This window comes from Zootoca vivipara, chromosome 2, assembly GCF_965207765.1.
Source record: "Zootoca vivipara chromosome 2, rZooViv2.hap1.1, whole genome shotgun sequence".
Taxonomy (NCBI): Eukaryota; Metazoa; Chordata; class Lepidosauria; order Squamata; family Lacertidae; genus Zootoca; species Zootoca vivipara.
Window position 1 is genome coordinate 70,413,076 of NC_142584.1, and position 20,772 is coordinate 70,433,847.

The 20,772-nt window shown below is 41.1% G+C and overlaps 1 protein-coding gene across 1 annotated transcript in view; it reads left to right on the forward strand.

Annotated features, from left to right (window-relative positions):
* Window positions 1–20,772, forward strand: part of DOCK3 (dedicator of cytokinesis 3) — a 128,585-nt gene that overhangs the window by 37,573 nt on the left and 70,240 nt on the right. The window contains exons 13-18 of the mRNA XM_035106067.3: window positions 3,604–3,729; window positions 11,195–11,319; window positions 14,559–14,721; window positions 15,590–15,696; window positions 17,117–17,288; window positions 20,159–20,256. Coding sequence (XP_034961958.2) covers window positions 3,604–3,729; window positions 11,195–11,319; window positions 14,559–14,721; window positions 15,590–15,696; window positions 17,117–17,288; window positions 20,159–20,256 — 791 coding nt within the window. The remainder of the gene's footprint in view (window positions 1–3,603; window positions 3,730–11,194; window positions 11,320–14,558; window positions 14,722–15,589; window positions 15,697–17,116; window positions 17,289–20,158; window positions 20,257–20,772) is intronic.

Here is a 20,772-nt window from a genome sequence, read left to right on the forward strand (position 1 = left end):
CGCGCAACCCCAGAGTCGGTCACGACTGGACCTAATGGTCAGGGGCTACTTTACCTTTACCCTTACTGGAACAGAGATCCAGTTCACATAAACCTATAAGCTGAGCCACTACAGGGGATACTACAGGGTTCAGAGGCAGCAACTGGTGCTCCTTACCATGCCAGTGCTAAGGGCAAACTAGCTGCCCGCTAGCCACAGAGCCAGTTTTAAGGTCATGCTATGTACATATAAAATCCTAAATAACTCAGATTGAAGTTACATGAAAAACCAGAAAGGGCACTAAAATCAGTAAAGGAAACCTGGCTGGACTGAGCCTAGGGCTTGCTGATCAGAAGGTCGGCGGTTCGAATCCCTGTGACGGGGTGAGCTCCCGTTGCTTGGTCCCAGCTCCTGCCAACCTAGCAGTTCGAAAGCACGTCAAAATGCAAGTAGATAAATAGGTACCGCTACAGCGGGAAGGTAAACGGCGTTTCCATGTGCTGCTCTGGTTCGCCAGAAGCAGCTTTGTCATGCTGGCCACATGACCTGGAAGCTATACGCCGGCTCCCTCGGCCAATAATGCGAGATGAGCGTGCAACCCCAGAGTCGGTCACGACTGGACCTAATGGTCAGGGGTCCCTTTACCTTTAATAAATATCAGTTGTTTATAACATGGAGTGCCGTCTCTCCTGAAATGGGAGTCCCCATTCATATTAGTATTCCACCGGCTCTACATTGAACTTAGTTGGAGGATGAACTGAAATAAAGGATGCAGCACCAGCAGCTGATTTCACATGGAACCGTGTTTTTGTAACCTCAAGAATGGGGAACCTTTGGCTCTCCAGTTGCTGAACTCCCATCAGTCCCAGCCAGCAGTAGTGAGATGTGAAAATTTGAACTGGTACAAAATGTCTCAGTTTCATTTAAGTAGACTTTCTTACTTTGATTAGTTTTGATGATAAAACCACAATTCTAAAGCTAGAGGAACATGTTGAACCTTAGATGCTATAAACTTAATTTTGTTCCTGGGAAGAAAATTCAGTATACAAATTTAGATTACGAAACCTACCTAGCAGAGGTGACCACTAGCTTTTCACCTGCAAATCCATGCTGTGGAACCTAGTTCAGTGTAGAAGTAGTCAATAATTAAAGAATCAGAGTTCATTACAAGGTATATGGTCCCAGTGGGCCCATTTACAAATAGTAAAGGGAAATTGTTTGGGGAGAATTGCCTCTTTCTCCCATTTGTGTTAATAGCCAATTAGAGATATGTTCCATGATGAAATTTAATTTGTTTCCCTCCCCGTGCAACACCCCAGTCAATATGTAGAAGCCATATCTGTTTTATAGTTACCATTGCTGTTGCTGTTCAAATATTGTGGGCCGTTGTTCTTGGAATAATAATAATAATAATAATAATAATGTTCAGTATGAAGTTCAGAAGAAAACACACAGTTTTAACAGCTTTAAAGCAGCATTATTTTCATTGTAGTTGCACATATCAGGTTCTTGGGCACATTTGCAGGAGTCTATATTATAAAAGGCATTAAGAACAGCTAAAGGCAAATTAAGCTGTTAGCAAATTATGGCAGCAGGTTAAAAGACACAATGAGCAAGTAAAGGCAAATCTGATGCTCTGCCGAGACTAAATAATCCACTGCTTCTCTGCTAAATGAATTTAAGAGATAATATGAAAATCAGACAAATTACTTGCATACCTTATTTTGTTCCATAATTTTTTAGCCATTTTGATGGGGATTAAAATTTGTCCTGACATTTTAAATGGTGGTGTCTCTGAAAGGGTTTAATAATAGTGTTAAAGTACTATGTATAGTGGTAGCAGAGAAATGCAAATATTAGAATTGTACAAAGATGTAGATGAAACTGGGGTTTGTCATATAAAATCAACTCTAATGAATTCATATTATGGAGAAAAATACATTGATGAACACTTCTTCCAATTTGAGCTACACTGTTCTGTAAGTGTAGACCCCAGTCCCCAAAAGCTTGCAATCTCTAGAGAGCAAAAAGAGTTTTACATTGGAATAGTGCAAGAGGCAAAGCGGGTGAGTTTGTGGATTTTTGCTTGAAGCTGCTTTTTACTGTTTGGAGTCTGGCTATTTGCCTGTTGGTTGTCTGTTTGGTTGTTTTTCAGCTGCTACAATGTGCTCTGGCAGCTGCAGCTGCGAGCAGAGGATAACGCTACCATCTGTACGGCGCTCGGGCAGCGCACTGCTACGTACAATGCCTGTGCGGTGTCGCGCGCATGTGCTGTGCATAGCAACGCCGCACATGCGCCCTACGTAGCGACGCCAGTGGTGCAACGTGTGCGCAGCCGGCGATTTGCCATGCCCTGGGTGTCAGTTAGCCTTCGTTTGCCACGGGTGGTGCTGTGGGTTAAACCACAGAGCCTAGGGCTTGCCAATCAGAAGGTCAGCAGTTCGAATCCCCGCGGCGGGGCGAGCTCCCATTGCTCGGTCCCAGCTCCTGCCAAGCTAGCAGTTCAAAAGTACGTCAAAGTGCAAGTAGATAAATAGGTACCGCTACAGCGGGAAGGTAAACGGCGTTTCCGTGTGCTGCTCTGGTTCACCAGAAGCGGCTTTTGTCATGCTGGCCACATAACCTGGAAGTTGTACGCCGGCTCCCTCAGCCAATAATGTGAGATGAGCGCTGCAACCCCAGAGTCGGTCACGACTGGACCTAATGGTCAGGGGTCCCTTTACCTTTATACCAATAATTTAGGAACTTTCACCAGTGTAACTAAGCCAAGTTTTACTGCCTGTGTTTTCTGACTGATGTGTGGGAAGACACATGAACCTGACCTTTGGAGAGCTTGTAAGTAAACCAAATTTTAACTTACCAAATGTGTAGTCTTTTCCTATGCTAGGGGAAGAGAGGAACTTCAGAAGGAATTCAGAAGGGGATATTTTAAAGGTCTAACAGCCTATATTTCCACATATTATTTTGCTTCATATTTTGTGAATTTAAATCTCTGCTGGAGTTCTCTCACCAATGAGTGCCCTAAACCTGGATCTTGGAGTCCAGGGAATTCTCATTTTATATAGCAGTACCTATTTTTTCCACCAACAAAAAATACCTAAGGGACATTCCCAACAGCTCATGCAAGAGGGGAGAAAAACAGGGGAGGAAGAACCAAAAGGAGCATTCTGGAAGTGGACATAGCTGACTCTTTAATCCTGAAAAGGCACACTCCACAGTGCAGATTTTTTTTTCAGGTCCCATTTTTTAAATACTATTGCTTAAACTCCAAGTTCACAATCTCCCTGATTCAAATTACTCAGGTTGCTCTTGTATTATTGAAGAGTTTGGCTAGCTTTGGAGCTTTCATTTGCGCAGAAGCAGACGGGTTTTGCCTTTAGTCACAAGCTGCTTTACACCAGTGCTTTGTCTGTCTTCAGTGTGTTTTGGATGGCAGACTTCCTACTCCTGTACAGTTCAGCTTCCAGAAAGAAACTTTTTGTCCCTTTCCCATTACTTTACTGTATTTACTGTCCTCTGCATAAACTCATGCTTACCATCAAATTTTGTTTTCTGTTTGTTTTGGTAGGGATTGACATGCCAGGCACTATGCTTTAATAAAATAGTTGTGTTTCTTTTTTGCAGGACTTATAATTTCTCTTCAGCTTCTTCGTGGAGAAATGGAGCATATTCGGAGGGAGTATCCTATGATCTTTAACAGAGGGGTGGCTGTTACCAGAAAAATTGGTTTTCCAGATGTTATTATGCCTGGTAAGTGGGTGGAAATTCTATTCATTTGTTTGCAATACTTTAACCGTGATAATTGTCACTGAAGGTAGGGCAATAGGATGAGCACTTTTATTCTCCCCATCCCCACCCCCAAATAATAAATTTGAGTGACAAATGTGTATTGTATGAAAGTGCTCGTTTTTAGTTGTATAGCAGTACACTGCCAGTAATTATATTTACATTCAAAATTGAAGGCAATTTTGAACGTAAATATAATATCTCCCTCTCTAATTATTCTATATAGATTTTGTGTGGAGTTCATGATCCTTGCTACACCATTCCTCCAGTAGAATAAGGAAAGGAGAGAGGGGTAACAGGGATAGCATAGTGCCTGAAGCAAAATGTGTGAAGTGATTAGAAGCCAAAAGATGGTCTTAACCCGAGACTCGGCTACTGCTACTCTGAACCTATTGCAGTACTTTTTTCTTCTAGCTGTTACTTATAATTGCCATGACCACGCACTAGAATGCTTTAAAATTAGGAGCGACTGTATTTGGACTAATGAAAAGCTCTTCTTAGACTATTTTTCCTTAAGGCAAAGTTAGGCAGCATTGTGAGAGAGCTTATATCAGCCAGGGTTATATTAGTTCTCTGAGCCCATGGCGGCTGTATACTTCTTTTATTAAACATCAGCTCCCCTATGCTGCATGGCAGATTACTTTTGAAACTAAGTGAGTTGACACATGAGTCAACTGTTCAAAGAAAAAGTTAAATTTCCAGTGATTTAGTGCAAGCAACTTTGCTTCATCATAAAAAACCCAATCTTTCCCTAGCATTTCAAGGCAGCTAAGAAATTCAAATATTTTGAATTTGAATAGAAAGAATAGAAAATATTTTAGTGCTTATAAATATATTTTTCCCCTTTAGAAGGAAGTCAGGTATGTTCAAAAATTTTTACATGAGGACAATACTTTCATCTGAGCAACCAAAATCTCACAAAATCATGTGTAACCTTTCTAGTTCTCCAGAATTCTCCATCATGCTAGATGGTAAACAAAGCAAAAAGGAGTGAGGGCAGAGAAAGAGAAAATGTATATTTGGCTGGTAGCAAAGCCATATGCTTTATCTTGTGAGAGAGGTAAGATAATGTGAAGGAGGAGGTAGCACACATTCAGATGAAATTATATTAGTTGCTATTCCAGTATCAGGTTGCACCAAGGACTCCTGGGAAGCAAAAACATAAAAAACATACAATGGTTCAATATCTGATCAATGCATATATAAAAACTAGAGTATTACTGTGTTCACACATAAATTTAAACCATGTTTTAATATTAGGAAATAGAACCGCAGCTGGCTTTCATGCCCTGTTCCCCACCTCCCATGAGTGCGAGGAGGAATTTGGATAGTAGAAACAAGCTTAGTTTTGATTATGGTTAGTGGGAACAAGCTAAATTTAACCCCTAGTTTATGAAGCTGACATGTTTTCATGAACCATAGCCAAGATTAATCACCGTTTAGAATTTGGACATAATGCTAAACTGTGATTAATCTAAAATGGAAGCAGAAGCTTTCAATCTCATTGTGGCTGCACCAGAAGTGTACACACTCAAGTGTTGCTGTGCTTTGTCTTTGTAACACTAAACTATGGTTTAGTGTTACATATGATTTGGATCCATGTATGTTGGTAACAACAACAACGAAAGAAGCATATGCCTTCTGAACTGTGTTCATGATTCAAATTGCTCTACAACTTGCTCCATGCATGCAAGGGTCCTTTTCGACATTGGTTTCTTGAACAGCAACATCCCATGTTGCATAGGAAGCAACTTTAAAACTAAGGGTGATTTCAAATCCAGTTTGTGATTGGGCATTGAAGATATACTTCAAAGAAAAGAAGGGAGAAAAACCCACTGGATAATGGCAAATTTTTAGTCTTGTGCAAAGTACCTCTTTGATCCCTGCTTGTGCCCTATGTATAAACACAAATTTCTGGTCAATCTACCCTACAAGCAAGTTTGCTTATCAAAATAACATCTCTTCTCTTTACCACATCTGAAGTCTTATTTTGACTGTCTGATGAAAAGCGCATGTATCATCTTTTAACTGTGAGTGATGTTGGGTTTTATTTCTCTTTCTCTTGTCTAAAGTTTCCTGGCTCTTTGTTTACTTTCCCTTCATTCTCTCCCCTTTCTTAATGGCGCAGAGATGAAGATAGTTGGGTGTAAGTTTTTGCTTTACTGTGTTCTGTCCATTTATTGCTTGCTGTTTTCCCATTCCTGCATCATACTTTTCATGGAATGCTTGAGGCTGATCAAGATTAACAAATCAACAACTTTGCAGGAAGACTGTATGCTGGACATTTCTCACTCGAAGGATTGCACAAGTCCCTTTTATACAGAGTCTGGCTTGTTCTGACTAAGGAGTCACCCACACTTTGCTCATCCCACCACTTTCCCTGGGGAAAAGCCACTGTTTACAGATGAATCGGAGCAAACCTCTATTGGCTTTTCTCTGGATTGACATTTGCTGCGATTTAGTCCTGGAAAGCACAGGACAAATGGGAAACTGCTTAGACCCTTGCTTTCTAAGCACAGGACAAGTGGAAGTGTGGGTGAAACCTAAATCTAAGTACCTGAGCCATATTCAGAGACATGTATCTGCTCCCACCCCTATAGATATTTCTGCCCCAAGGTAGGTGCACTTCTGGAAGGGTTTCTTCGGAAGTCACACTACAAGGGCAAGGCTATGAGTCCTCCTTCAACCTCCCACTCCTCACAGATAAGTAACTTACCTAGGTATGTGGAGTATCTTTGAGCATTTGTGGGACCATATTAAAACCAGTCTGGTAAAGTACAAAGATGTAGGCATCCATCAAAACTTTTTCAAAATGGATGCTAGAAGAGTTTGGAATTTCAAGCCAATTAAGCCCAGGTGGACTGTGACTCAAGAGTTATTGGGGAAAGAAGGTACCTAGGATTCTACGACTTAATTTCCTACACAAAATTTAGAGGAGCTCGCTAGCACAACAAAGAACTGAATAAGCCATCAGACTGCTTAGATAATTTCCATTTACACTTGATAAGCACCTCTCAAAGTTCCTGAGCTACTGCTATCCCAGACAAAATAAAGGCTGGTAGCAACAGGAAACCCTCATTCCCCTAAGATCCATCTATGTACAAAGCAGTGTTACAGAAAATCAATGCTGTTTAGTTCAAACACAAGTTTTCCGTCACAGGAGCTTATATAAAGGCGTGCGTTCCTTTAAGTCTTTATGCTTGTGTTTTTCAGACAGAACTTTGAGGAGCATTAAGTTCAAAGTAAGAGTGTTTTTTGTAGCTATACAGTCATACCTCGGTTTAACTACGCTTCGGTTTGAGTACTTTCAGTTTAAGTACTTTGCGGACCCGTCTGGAACAGATTAATCCACTTTCCATTACTTTCAATGGGAAAGTTCGCTTCAGGTTAAGTACGGACTTCCAGAACCAATTACACTCATAAAAGGTAAAGGGACCCCTGACCATTAGGTCCAGTCGTGACCGACTCTGGGGTTGCGCGCTCATCTCGCATTATTGGCCGAGGGAGCCGGCGTATAGCTTCCAGGTCATGTGGCCAGCATGACAAAGCCGCTTCTGGCAAACCAGAGCAGCACATGGAAACGCCGTTTACCTTCCCGCTGTAGCGGTTCCTATTTATCTACTTGCATTTTGACGTGCTTTCGAACTGCTAGGTTGGCAGGAGCTGGGACCAAGCAACGGGAGCTCACCCTGTCACAGGGATTCGAACCGCCGACCTTCTGATCAGCAAGCCCTAGGCTCAGTGGTTTAACCACAGCGCCACCTGGGTCCCGCTAATTACACTCATACTTTGGGTTAAGTACGCTTCAGGTTGAGTACTCCGCGGACCGTCTGGAACGGATTAATCCACTTTCCATTACTTTCAATGGGAAAGTTCGCTTCAGGTTAAGTACAGACTTCCGGAACCAATTGTGTACTTTAACCGAGGTACCACTGTACTTACAGAAGTCACAACCTCATAGCAAGACAATTATATTCAGAGTAAAGGTAGATGTGTTGGCCCACATGAAAAATTCCAAACACTGTATTAGGGCAGTACCTTTGTTAGGTCAACCAAAATGTTATAAAATAATGTTTAAACTTTCAAGTTCCCTAGAACTCTTCAGCAAGCTGGATGTTAAAAAATAAGATGCAGGGGGAGCAGAGGAAAAAAAGACATGGGTGACTTGACTAACACCAACAGCCTTCCCCCCCCCCCCACTACGGAGAAGGGTGGGAGGGGGTCAGTGTGCACACTAACATAACCAAATCGAAGAAAGGATTTTTGTACTACCAAGCTGCTGATGGAACAGACAGGAAAGTGCAGGAACGCAATTATTTTCTTCATGCATCATGCTGCTACCTCTGCTGCTCATATTTTTGCTTTCCACAGCAGGAAAATGAAGTAAGGTGAGGTGGGGGAGGAGAGAAAGAGGGAGGTTTGAAATGAAAGATGGTATTTTCTGAGCTTCTCTGCTGCTGCTTCTCTTTTGATTTCCAAAATAGAAAAAAAAACCTTGGAAAGAGAAATTGAACCAAGAACTTGCTTCCCCCTGTGCCCATCTGCCTCTTTCCCCTTTGCTTTTACAAGCAGGGAAATGGGACTGAAATGCTATAGAAAGAGACAAAGAGGCTCTCTTTCTAGTGCTCACTGCTGTCCAAGCCTGAAAAGTCACGTGGAAAGAGATAGCCAGGTGTGTGAGAGTGATAAATCATCTTTCAGCACTCCTTTGCGCCTCTACACTCTGGTCCTTCTTTGCTGCAGACACAGGAGCAGACGGAATACATGCATTTCATTTCACAGGTCCCCCAATCTGCTCCTTCTGTAGTTCTTGGTGGACAGAGCTATGTGTGCCACTTGGCCTGTTCTACACCCATAGGTTCCCTGGTGCTCTCAGGAGGACACTATCCCATTGCCAATATGTAAATAAGATTCAGCTTATTTAAGTCAGCTTCTGTACTTGAATTCATGGGAGTGCAATATTGTCCTTTACTTTTTCAGGAAACAAAATATATTGGACTGGCCCTGATAGTTACCTAGAATACTCAGATGTTGCAGTAATTTCACTCCTGTTTTGCAGTACATGGCATAGAAGAAAGTATAGATTTTGCTCCACATGGCAATGTGGATTAAAGCATATATTTAAACAACTTTGGGGCTGTGTGTGCATTGCAGCATGTGACAATCTCTAGATACAGGGTCAACGGCTGCTGTGTTGTTACTGGTTGAATGGGGAACAGAACTGAAACTGAAAACCACTTGCATCCCACAAGATTGGTTGGTAGGCGTTCCTTATTTATTTGTTTATTTTAATAATGCACAGAATACTTAATACCACAGTTTCTAAGCAGTGTACAATAGGGATAAAAAGAGGTGCAGCCAAAAAAATCAGGTAAAATTAAGCGTGAAATAAAAAACAAACCTAATTTAAAATGCCTGTTGAAATAAAGAGTCTTTTCCAAGTGCCAGAAGTTCAATAGGGAGGTTCTCCCCCACCTGACTCATCTGGAAGGGATTTCCACAGAATTGGACCCACAATACTGAATACATAGAGTTAGATGAAATGTAGATGGGGATATCCCTTAAATGACAGAAAACGGTGCAGGGGAAGGAAGAGGAGGAGGAAAAAGGGGTGTGCAGGATGGGATTCAGAAGATTCCTAATGGCTGCAAAGACTAAAAATCCAATTTCCTTGTATGATCAAAGTCAGGAAGTCTGTGTAACTGAATTATTAGATAATAGTTTTGGCCAAGCCTCCTGCCCCATCCTGGTCTAAGAATAGAAAGGTTATAAATAACAGTAACCGCAACCATACCTGTCAGTTACTTGTAAACTGGGGGCTTCATTTTCCACTTTATAGTAGTCAATGCCACATACCATGCGTGTAAAGACTGTGTATCGTGTAGGCAACATTTCGGAATATGTAGTTCACCTGGCTTCTGGTTATGGCTCAGGCAGCTCCTGTCTCTTCCCATGACTGGAACTTCAGCCTTCTGTTCCACGCATCTGCTGCTGTGCTCAAAAGACTAATGCAGTAAAAGGTATTCTATATTCCATGTACAAGCTGCCTATGATCTAGGTTAAATTGATCTTATAACATTACAAAGTGGGAGCCAGAGTAGTGGAGCAAGAATATGATTCAGAAATGGCCGATAACATGTGCTATATAACTCTTTGTAATTCTTGCTAAAATTATTGCTAAAAAGAGTTTTTTAGCTAATCTTCATGCATATAGAATCATAGAATTGTAGGGTCATCTAGTTCAACCCTCTGTAATGCAGGAATCACTGTACATATACTTTTGGGGAAGAAAAATAGGAATAGAATTCATTACTACGTTGTCTGGAGAAGCATACTACAAGGGAGGAAATTGCAGTTGTGTTAGAAATGAGATCATTTCTCTGAAAGCAAATAGTGTTTCATGTTGAAATTCATGCATTATTCCTAGCACTGTAGTAGAAAGAGTCTCTTCCATGTAGGACAGAAAAACATCTTATTATTTCATGCTGAAACACTTTTCAGTCATATTTAAATCAACAAGGGGCTGAAATTCTGCTACATTCTGAACTTAGCTACTGCTTTTCTTAGATACAGGAATCTCTTTGAACGGCTTGAAAAGTGGGTAAGCATTTCCACTGTTGCAGCCCATACAAGGTCTGCAAGCTAGGCAGGAATCCAGGAGGAAACTTGTGATAGTTTTCATTCATTTCAGTTGAGTTGAAATTCATATTATAGACAAGTATATGATGCGAGAAGTTTTCCTCTTGGTGAAGTAGTACTCAAATACTGACATTTGAGGTAACTAAATGGATAACTATATTATATGTTATTTGTTGCCAAACTGTTTGGGGGCTAGATATCTCTTGATGTCACTACTGCCCCCATTTACTATGTGCATGCTCCAGGGGAAATCCAGTCCTCCTGGCTGAAACACCCTCCTGGCAGTGATGCAAAGGCCTTGTGAGGCATCTTGTGTTAGGAGAAGCGCCAATCATATCAGAAATTTGGCTTTGTTTTTGCAGTAGAATTGTTTGATGAATATTGCCAGTCCAGCTGCTTGCATCCCACAGGCAAGAGAAATCATAGCAGGGGCTGGATGTTTCCTATAGGTGGCTACTCAGCCATTGCTGCTCATGCTCAGGAGTGTTTTTGATAATTTATTTGTTAACCAGCGAATTTAGCAAAGCAAAACGAAAAAAAAATTACTTCCTCTCCCTCACCTTTGTCTCCTAAGTGATTTACTGAATTCTCAGACTTCATAAAGCATTACTAACAGCCATCTACTTTAATGCACTGGTGTTAAAATGTTCATTTTTTTATTAACTATTTATTTTATACTTGGAATGAGTTGGATTCCCATCAGAATTGTGAATAAAACATCACTGGCTTTCACAGAATTGTCACGTTTTCTATTTCATTTTCTAAAACATATTTATTTCTTCTTGTGTAGGTGATATACGCAATGACTTGTACCTGACTTTAGAGAAAGGAGACTTTGAAAGAGGTGGTAAAAGTGTTCAGAAGAACATTGAAGTGACTATGTATGTTCTTTATGCAGATGGAGAGATTCTAAAGGTAAATTGATATAATTTCTATTAAATGTAGCATCACTTTAGTTCTGTCATTTACTTTCAGATTTTTAAAATTTTGAAATACTGAATTTCTTCTGTTCAGATATTTGAACTAAATTATTACAGTGGTTACTTGCATGGCTCTGTGAAGCAATGAAAGGGACCCAGGTGGCGCTGTGGTTAAACCACTGAGCCTAGGGCTTGCTGATCAGAAGGTCGGCAGTTCGAATCCCTGTGACGGGGTGAGCTCCCGTTGCTTAGTCCCAGCTCCTGCCAACCTAGCAGTTCGAAAGCACGTCAAAATGCAAGTAGATAAATAGGAACCGCTACAGCGGGAAGGTAAACGGCGTTTCCATGTGCTGCTCTGGTTTGCCAGAAGCGGCTTTGTCATGCTGGCCACATGACCTGGAAGCTATACGTCGGCTCCCTCGGCCAATAATGCGAGATGAGCGCGCAACCCCAGAGTCGGTCACGACTGGACCTAATGGTCAGGGGTCCCTTTACCTTTACCTTTTATTACAGTGGTTACTTGCATGGCTCTGTGAAGCAATGAAAGTAAATTTTAAAAATCTCAATTAGGAAAAATATCTGTCTACAGATGGGCTCTGATGAAAGGGCCTTTCATTGCTGCTTAGTCAATCCCATTTGTTTTCAGTGCTGCACTAACACCGAGAGGACCTATTTATTTTATTTTTACCTTTCCCCCTTCCTTCCTTCCTTCCTTCCTTCCTTCCTTCCTTCCTTCCTTCCTTCCTTCAGGATCTCAGAGCAGAATACATAATTTGCTGCCATTTTATTTTCCCATGGCTGAGGAATGGCAACTCGTCCAAGATCATCCACTGTGTTAGTTGGATTAATGAGTTGGTTTTAATTAATTGTTTACTATTCTTATTTCATTTAGTTTTATGGTAGATGTGATATGTTGTAAACTGCTTTAATTGTATAGAAAGGTCACCTATAAATGTTTTAAGCAAGGACAATATTATATCCTTTGTTACTTAGCTGTGAACTCTCTTTTTTGCTACTTCCCATCACTGGAACACTTTACACCCCAGCATCCATTGGACTCCTTCCTCTGGTGTATTGGAATACCTAATGAAGATATCACATTTTCTCTCTATCTCACTCCATTGTCATCTCCTATCCTCTCCCCTTCCTTTGCCTGTAAGCCTGATGGCCTGGCCTGTGCCCCTTACTTTGTTTTATGTACAGTGCTTGATTTATGTAGGCCTATTAGAAATAAACAACAATTTTAATTTTCCCTGGATTTGGAACATCTAAGTAATTACTGGCCAGTTGCTAATCTCCCGTTCTTGGGCAGGGTTCATGAACGGGTGGTTGTGGGCCAGATCCAGGCGCTCATGCAGGCAACTGATTTTTCTAGATCCATTTCAGTTGGGTTTAGGCCTGGATTTGGAACAGAAACTGCTTGGGTTACCCTGTATAATGACCTCTGTTGGGAGAGAGACAGGAGAAATGTGTCCCTGTTAATTCTCCTCAACTTCTCAGCAGCTTTCGATACAATCAAACATCATATACTTCTGGAGTGTCTGTCTGAGTTGGGCTGGGTGGCACCACTTTGCAATAGTTCTGCTCTTACTTGGATGGCCGTTTCCAGAGGGTGATGTTTGGGGGGGTGTTCTTCAGCCCCATGGAGCCTTCAGTGTGGGGTTCCTCAGCATTCGATTTTATCCCTCATGCTGTTTAACATCTACATGAAAGCACTGAGTGGGGTCATCTGGAGTTTTGGTGTACACTGTCAGCGATATGCTGATGACACACAGCTCTACTTCTTCTTTTCATCTGCAGATGTGGCAGTGAATGTGCTGGAACGTTGTCTTGCCTTGATGGATGAGAGCCAATAACCTGGAGCTCAATCCAGATAAGACCAAGGCACTGTTAGTGGGTTCGAAAGATGGGAAATTGCTTGCTCTTGGTGGGGTTACACTGCCTCTGAAGCAGTAGATATGTGACTTGGGGGCCCTTCTGGATCCATTGCTGTCACTTGAGGCTCAGGTGGCCTCAGTGGTGCAGAGTGCCTTCCATCACCTTCAACTGGTGGCCCAGCTGGACCACTATTTGGACAGGGACAGCCTAATTTCTGTCATTTATGCTCTGACAACTCTTAGTTAGATTACTGCAACACGTTATATCTGGGGCTGCCTCTGAAGACAGTGCAGAAACTTGGCGCAGAATTCAGTGGCCAGGCTGCTCATTGGCGCAAGAGCATATAACATCAATCCTGACCCAACTGCACTGGCTGCTGATTAGTTTCCAGACCCAATTCAAAGTGCTGTTCTTGACCTATAAAGCCTTAAATGGCTCAGGGCCGCAATACCTCTCCCCATGCTAGTGGCTGCCCACCTGTGGAACGCTCTCCCTAGAGATGCTCGCTTAGCACCTTTGTTATTTTTAGGCACCAGGCAAAAACATTTCTCTTCTCCCAGGTCTTTGGCTAATTAAACTATCTATGGCCTTTTAAATTGAGTGGGTGTATTTTTGTGTTTTTATATTGTAAACTGCCCTGTGATCTTTGAATGAAGGGTGGTATAGCTAGCAAACAAACAAATATGAATGAATGAAAACTATTCTTGACTCTTAATTAGTTTTTTCACATCACAAATGCATGACATGTATGGCTCTGTGGGTTTGTTCTATACTTAAGTTAAAACATAGTTGACAAAGTCCTAGTGCTTTATAGTAATTCAGAGTAGGGAGTTAGTTGCTGTTTTATTTTTAGGTGATAATTATTGACCTGAAACTTTCTTCTTTCTGCTAATTAAAAAAAAATAGGACAGACTATTCTAAGGATTCCTATTTTTCACTTACAGAAGCTTAAATTGCTAGCGATTAAAGAGGCAAATAATTCCTTGGAGTTCAGAATCATACCTGAACTCTGTATCTCTCAAAATAAGAAATGACTGCAGGAAAAAGCACTTATTCTATGAGAAACATCATTAGCACTCCCTCCCTATTTGCTCCTCAGATTTTCTTCTCCTCCTCCCTCCTCCTCCTTAAAAATCTAGACTCCCCACTTCTTGAGTTTCTAGAGTTCTATATTTCAAAGTTTTGCATCTGTCCATGACATTGTTTAGCAGCTGGATATGAATTGGACTAATTACAGTATGCTGCATTTCTGTCTGCATCCTTAACATGATACTTCCTTGGTGTTATTATGTATATCTTTTGTAATGTGATATTCTTTTATTCTTATTCTGCATTCTTTTTCATTTCCCCCCCTAGGACTGCATCAGTTTAGGCTCGGGAGAGCCAAGTAGGAGTCTATATCATTCCTTTGTCCTCTATCACAATAACAGCCCTCGTTGGGGAGAAGTCATCAAACTTCCCATTCCCATAGACAGGTTCCGTGGTTCTCACCTCCGTTTTGAGTTCAGGCACTGTTCCAGTGAGTGCAACATGGTTCTCTGTCTGGAAGATACCTACTTTTCATAGGCTGATTTTCTTCTGTAGATTATTTCTGTGCTGATTTTGCAAAGGATTAGGAGAATGTAATAGCTTGAAAACATATGGTGGTTAGAGCATGTTCTCATTACTGTTTCAGTCATTAATAGCTGCAGTAAAAACAACTGCAACAACCTCTAACAAGGCAGTTATTTGGGATAATTTGTAGCAATGTCAGATCTTGAACTGGCTAATAGATAAACCCTTCATCATGTGCATAGCTGTCAAGTTTTCCCTTTTCTCGCAAGGAAGCCTATTCAGCATAAGGGAATTTCCCTTAAAAACAGGGAGAACTTGACAGCTATGATCAAGTGTTGAGGGCTGGAAGATGTGTTAGCAAATTAGTTATTGCAGATTAAGCAAAAAAATGGAATTTGGGCTCTGGAGAAACATATATATTCTGTTTTAGTTCCCTTTCTGGGTTCATCTAGGAGCATCTTTTTTGAGGTCCATTCCAAAGTACCGTATTTTTTGCTCCATAAGACACACTTTTTCCCTCCTAAAAAGGAAGGGAAAATGTCTGTGCATCTTATGGAGCGAAGGCACAGCTGCTCCTCCCTCCCCCGCAGCCGCTGACAGTGGCAAAGGGCTGGGGAGGAACGAGCAGCCCAAAGACTTAGGTCTGTAGCTGTTATGTTTGATTAATGATATAGAATATTTTATGACTGTAGAAAGCACAATCAGAATTATGAAAATGCAAAATAGGCATAATGGAAAACCTTTTATCTATCTATTATAAGTTACAGGGACAGGCTAAAATGCTAATTTGGTAGTTACTAGAATTCATGTAAACATTTTGTTTCTTGTTGCAGCAAAAGATAAAGGTGAAAAGAAGCTTTTTGGCTTTGCATTTACACCACTAATGAGAGATGATGGCACCACCCTTTCTGATGATATTCATGAGCTTTATGTTTATAAGGTACGGTAGTTCCTCACTCTTCATATATTATAGGTCTACCATCAATTCATCTCATTGTTCACTGTGTTTATGTAGAGTAAATCTATAATGGTCCAGATCTGCTAAAATAAGTGCTTGTGCGAATCTTGATTCGTCTGTTACACTACATTACAAATTGTGAGATACTGCAAGAAGATAGAACTTCACAAGCATCTTTCTTTAGAATACCCTCCCCACCTCTCTTCATCCTCCTCCTTCCTCTTCCTCTTCTCTTCCTTATGTTTCTATACTTGTATCCTGCTTTATATTTGGGGTCAGGATAGATGTCATACATGATTACAATCTTGAATTTTGCTGGGGGGCGGGACACCCCAGTTCATGAAAGGTCCACAGTTTTACTTAATTTTGTTTGGGTATAGTTTTTTAAATAAAAAGTTAAACTTACTAATTATGCAAAATTATCATAGAAAATGTTCCCTCTCTTGCACAACACTAAGACCATCCTGGGACAACATTGTAACAGGGTGAAAAAATGAGTTCCCCCTCCCCTCTAAAGACGGCATGGCTTCTGTGCCCATATCTAGTCCTTGAGGAGGATGGCTAATGAGTGTAGACACTGGGTGCAACAGGAATGGTCCTTCTGAGCTCCTGAGTCCGCAATCAGGGCCCTTACTGCTGCCGCCAGTCATGCTTAGCAGACCCCTTGGGATAACTCAGGAGCCCCTCAGGGGTCTGCAGCCCACAGATTGGAAACCACCATAGCTGCCAAGTTCTCCCCTTTTTTAAGGGAAATTCCCTTATGCTGAATAGGCTTCCTCGCGAGAAAAGGGAAAACTTGGCAGCTATGGAAACCACTGGAATAAGGTGTTCTACAAAGGCTTATAAACAGCACAACCCATCAGCTCGACTGAAAATTAATATCTGGATATAAATAGAGGCTTTGTTTAAGGGCTTGAGAAGCAGGCTGCTAATAAAATCTATTCTGCTGTTTAGCACAGGGATGTATTATTTTATACTTTATATATACTCTTAACAGAGGTGTTTTATTTTTACCAGGTATAACCTAGCTATTTAAAAGGAAGTTAATTGAAATGGAAGGTGCATGTAGCTTTTTAATTATTACAAAACTTTTGTAGTAGTCTCCAACTCCCATCAATCCCAGCCTGCGTGCCAAATGGTCAGAGATTAAAGGAGTTGTTAAAAATATCTAGAGGGCACTAAACTGAGGAAGTTTGATCTATTCTATCTGAACTGGTAGAAAGCTGTTTTCTAAAGTGTGTGCTCTTTGAATGAGTAGCATACATATTCCGAATGCAGAATGTCTGCATGCCTAGAATCCATATAAAGTCATCCATATTCTGTTTAGTGGCACTGCAATGCATGGAGTAAAGCATATATAATTTTCCAGCTAAATCAGATGTCCTTTCTTTTATGTCTACAGTGTGATGAAAACAGCACATTCAATAACCATGCCCTCTACCTGGGTCTTCCATGCTGCAAAGAAGACTATAATGGCTGTCCCAACATTCCTTCGAGCCTGATTTTCCAGCGAAGCACCAAAGAGTCATTTGCAATCTCTACTCAGCTCTCTTCTACCAAACTCACTCAGAATGGTACAGCAGTTTTCATTTCAAGAAATAATGGGATGCAAAAAAAAGATAGAGGGGGTGCTTTGTATACCACATTGGAATAATGTAATGCATGGTCCTTTGAGTGGAGGGGGGTTGTTTGCTTGCTTTTGTTTTTATTACATATTTTCTGTTTTTAATATTGTACTTTTCATGTTGCGAGCCACCCCGAGATCTATGGATGAAGGGCGGATTACAACTTTAATAAATAAATAATTTGCTATATATTCACATAGAAAGGGGTCTCTGAGTGCAGTGCCAGATTTAGGGGTGGTGCGGGTGGTTCTGTTGCACATGGCGCGAAGCTGAGGGGACGAAAAATAGTGCACTTGAGAGCATGTGCAGAACAGAAGACAAGAGCAATCATTGTGAAAATAAGAAATGGGAGGGAGTGATTTTAGTCCTTGCTCAGGGTACCATATTGCCAAAGTCCATCTCTGCTGAACAGCTGTACCTGCCTATCTAATAGCTGTATCTATTTTGGAAAGACTGCTTTTCAGGGCGGGGTGTGTGTCTTATGAACGTAGTAATGAAATATGAGGTTGAAGGTAATTTCAATTTTTTAAAAAAACAGCCCTTTTGCTGTGGTTAGCCTCCCTAAGTTAAGTCACAGTTGTGGCACAGCGGTATGGTGTAATGGTTACAGTGTTGGACCTTGGAGAGTAGGGTTTGACTCCTCACTTAGCCATGAAGCACACCTTGGCCAGTCGCCATCTCTCAGCCTAATCTATCTCACAGGGTTGTCTTCAGGATCAAATGGAGAGGAGGAGAACCATGTACACCACCTTGAGAATCTTAAAAAATAAAGGTGGTATATAAATGTAATAAATAAATAAAATAAATGTAATAAATAAAATAAAGTTTTAAAATTCTAATTTTTAAAAAGCAAAATTATTAGAAAAATCTAATTAGATTAGAAACCTCAGTCCCAGAGGCCAAATCCAGCTCTCTAATCCTCTCTAATCCTCTTATCTCACCCTCTCCAAGGCATGCCCCTCACTGGTCCTGCTCTATACCTCCCATGAGTGCTTTTATTTGGCTGGCTGGAATACATACCTGATCTGTGATAAGGCCACTTGCTTACCTGGATGGAGAGACATGTTGTGTGTGAGAGAGAGAGTGTGTGACTTTTGCATGGCTGGAATGTAGTCTACTGTACAATAAGAGAGAGATTTGTTGCTCTGCTCACTTTTCCCTGTGGTCCTGTCCACCATTGACATCTGGCCTGCAGAAGGTTACTCACAATGGAAGGTGACTCTCAGGCTAAAAAAAGTTCCCACCACCTTAGACCGGTGGTTCCCTATTGGTGGTCTTTGGACCCCAGAGGGTCCACATAACCCACTCAGGGGGTCAGTGGCACCATTCACAGAACAAAAAGTACCATAGTGATATCAATTTTTTCAGAAGTAGGGGGTTCATGTCTTGGCTTTTGAAAAACGGGGGGGGGGGGGTCGGCAATACTTAGCTAATTGGGAACCACTGCCTTAGAGCAATCTACCATATGCATATTTGTACAAAGTTATATTGATCTTTCGGCCGCCAGTGCAAAAGAAGCTGCCCTTTCCATAATCGGACTCTCCATTTGTTAATGAAAACTTGGAGGAGGGAGGTGTTTTGAGGGTGAAATTGACTAGTAGTCAAAGTTAATAGAAATGGAGGGGGAAATTGAAATCTCCTGTCTTAAACAGATGAGGAGGAATATATAAAAATCTACAGCGTTGGGCCCCTTCACAGGACAAATTTGGCAGGTGCTGGTGAGGCTGCCCACATGTCAGTCACCTGATGCAACATTGATAATCAGGTGGTGATTGCCAGGACTTCGAAGGACCATGCAGGACTTGTAAAGGGCATTGTGTGGTGCTTTGAAGGGCCCACTGCCCAGTAGGCTCTTGATGTCACCACCTGTCAGCTGTTGTGTGGCAACTTCAAGCCTCCTTTCTGCAGGGTTTACAATATTTTAGAGTGAATTATGAATGTTTTTATAAAGGCCATCAATAACTGCTGGGGTGATTTTTTGAAATCACAAGTCAGGGAAAGCATGCATTTTGGGCAAAGCATTGAGATCAGAAAGAGGTTTCAGGAGACCTGGGTAGAAGAGAAAAGATTCTGCTGCATAAAATCCCTTCTCAATTGATTTTTAAACTTGGCAATCATTGTTTGTTTGGTGTTTTTTTTAATTAAGACAATACACTGAGGAAAAGCCAAAGGAATTTATTAAACGAGCTCTCTGCTGTAGCCAGCATTCCCAATTTGGGAACTAAAAGCTTGCTCCTGCAGACAGCTTCAGCAGCCCCCTTTCCACCATCTCTTGATTTTTGATGAAATAACTAAAGTTGAAGAAAACTACAGTATCTTGATTTTTGATCAAATAACTAAAACCTCAGTGTCCCTTCCAACTCTACAATTCTATGACTTGGAAGAGACATTTTGCATGTTTTTCTTTTCTTTTTAGCATATATTGCTAGTCAGAACTAACTTCCTGATATTTTTGTTTGGCATAGTGTAGAACATTTTAAAAGATGAAGAATAATATTACTTAATTGTCCAAGATGTATTGTTTTGTGGTTATATGATTGCTATACTTATGCATTTATGCAATCAAATCCTAAGCGTGTTTACTAAGCGTGTCTTACTGTGCTGAATTTGAATGTGATTTTCTCCCAAGTAAGCATGTATAGGATTAGAGCACTAAATCTTGCCGATTTACAAATTTGTCTCTCTGAAAATAATTTTTAACCCTTGTCAGTTGTTCACCGATATCTCATAATTCTACTTATGCCAATTTTACATTGTAATTAGTGTGTTTAGTATGTTCTATTTTGTGTTTCTATATTTTTTCTTTCAATTATTTACAGTGGATCTACTTGCTCTCTTGAAATGGAAGGCTTATCCAGATCGTGTAATGGATATCTTAGGAAGACTGAGGCATGTCAGTGGTGAAGAAATTGTTAAGGTGCTGTGTCCCCTCCAAGTTGTTATTAATATGCAGCTATTCGGACAATTAGTACAAATCTTTGAGGAAGAAAGCCAAAAATATTACTTGCTGTCTTTGGTCAGGAGGTGAAATCAGGATGTGATTATCTTAAGCACAAACCTAAGAAATTCTGAGTTAGCAACATATCATTGGTTTATGGGACTAGTTTTGCAACCAGATGGTAGGGAGAATGTGATGTTGCTACATAGCCGCATCTCCTCCTCCTCTCTTTTCTGGCAACATCTAGAAATGCATAATGTGTGACATTTCACCCATACTCTTAGGTTTGGTGTAACAGGGCTTAGCTTTCCTCTCTTCCCTGATGCAGCCCCTTCCCACTCCAAAATGTGCTCCAGAGGGTCTCCCCACACTTAGCTATGGTTTGAGGGTGTGCAAGAAGCTGTATGGAGCAGGGGCGTAGGAAAGGGGGGGCAGTCCGCCCCACATGTCATAATGGAGGGGGAGTGACAAATTATCAAGAAACAATTACTGCCC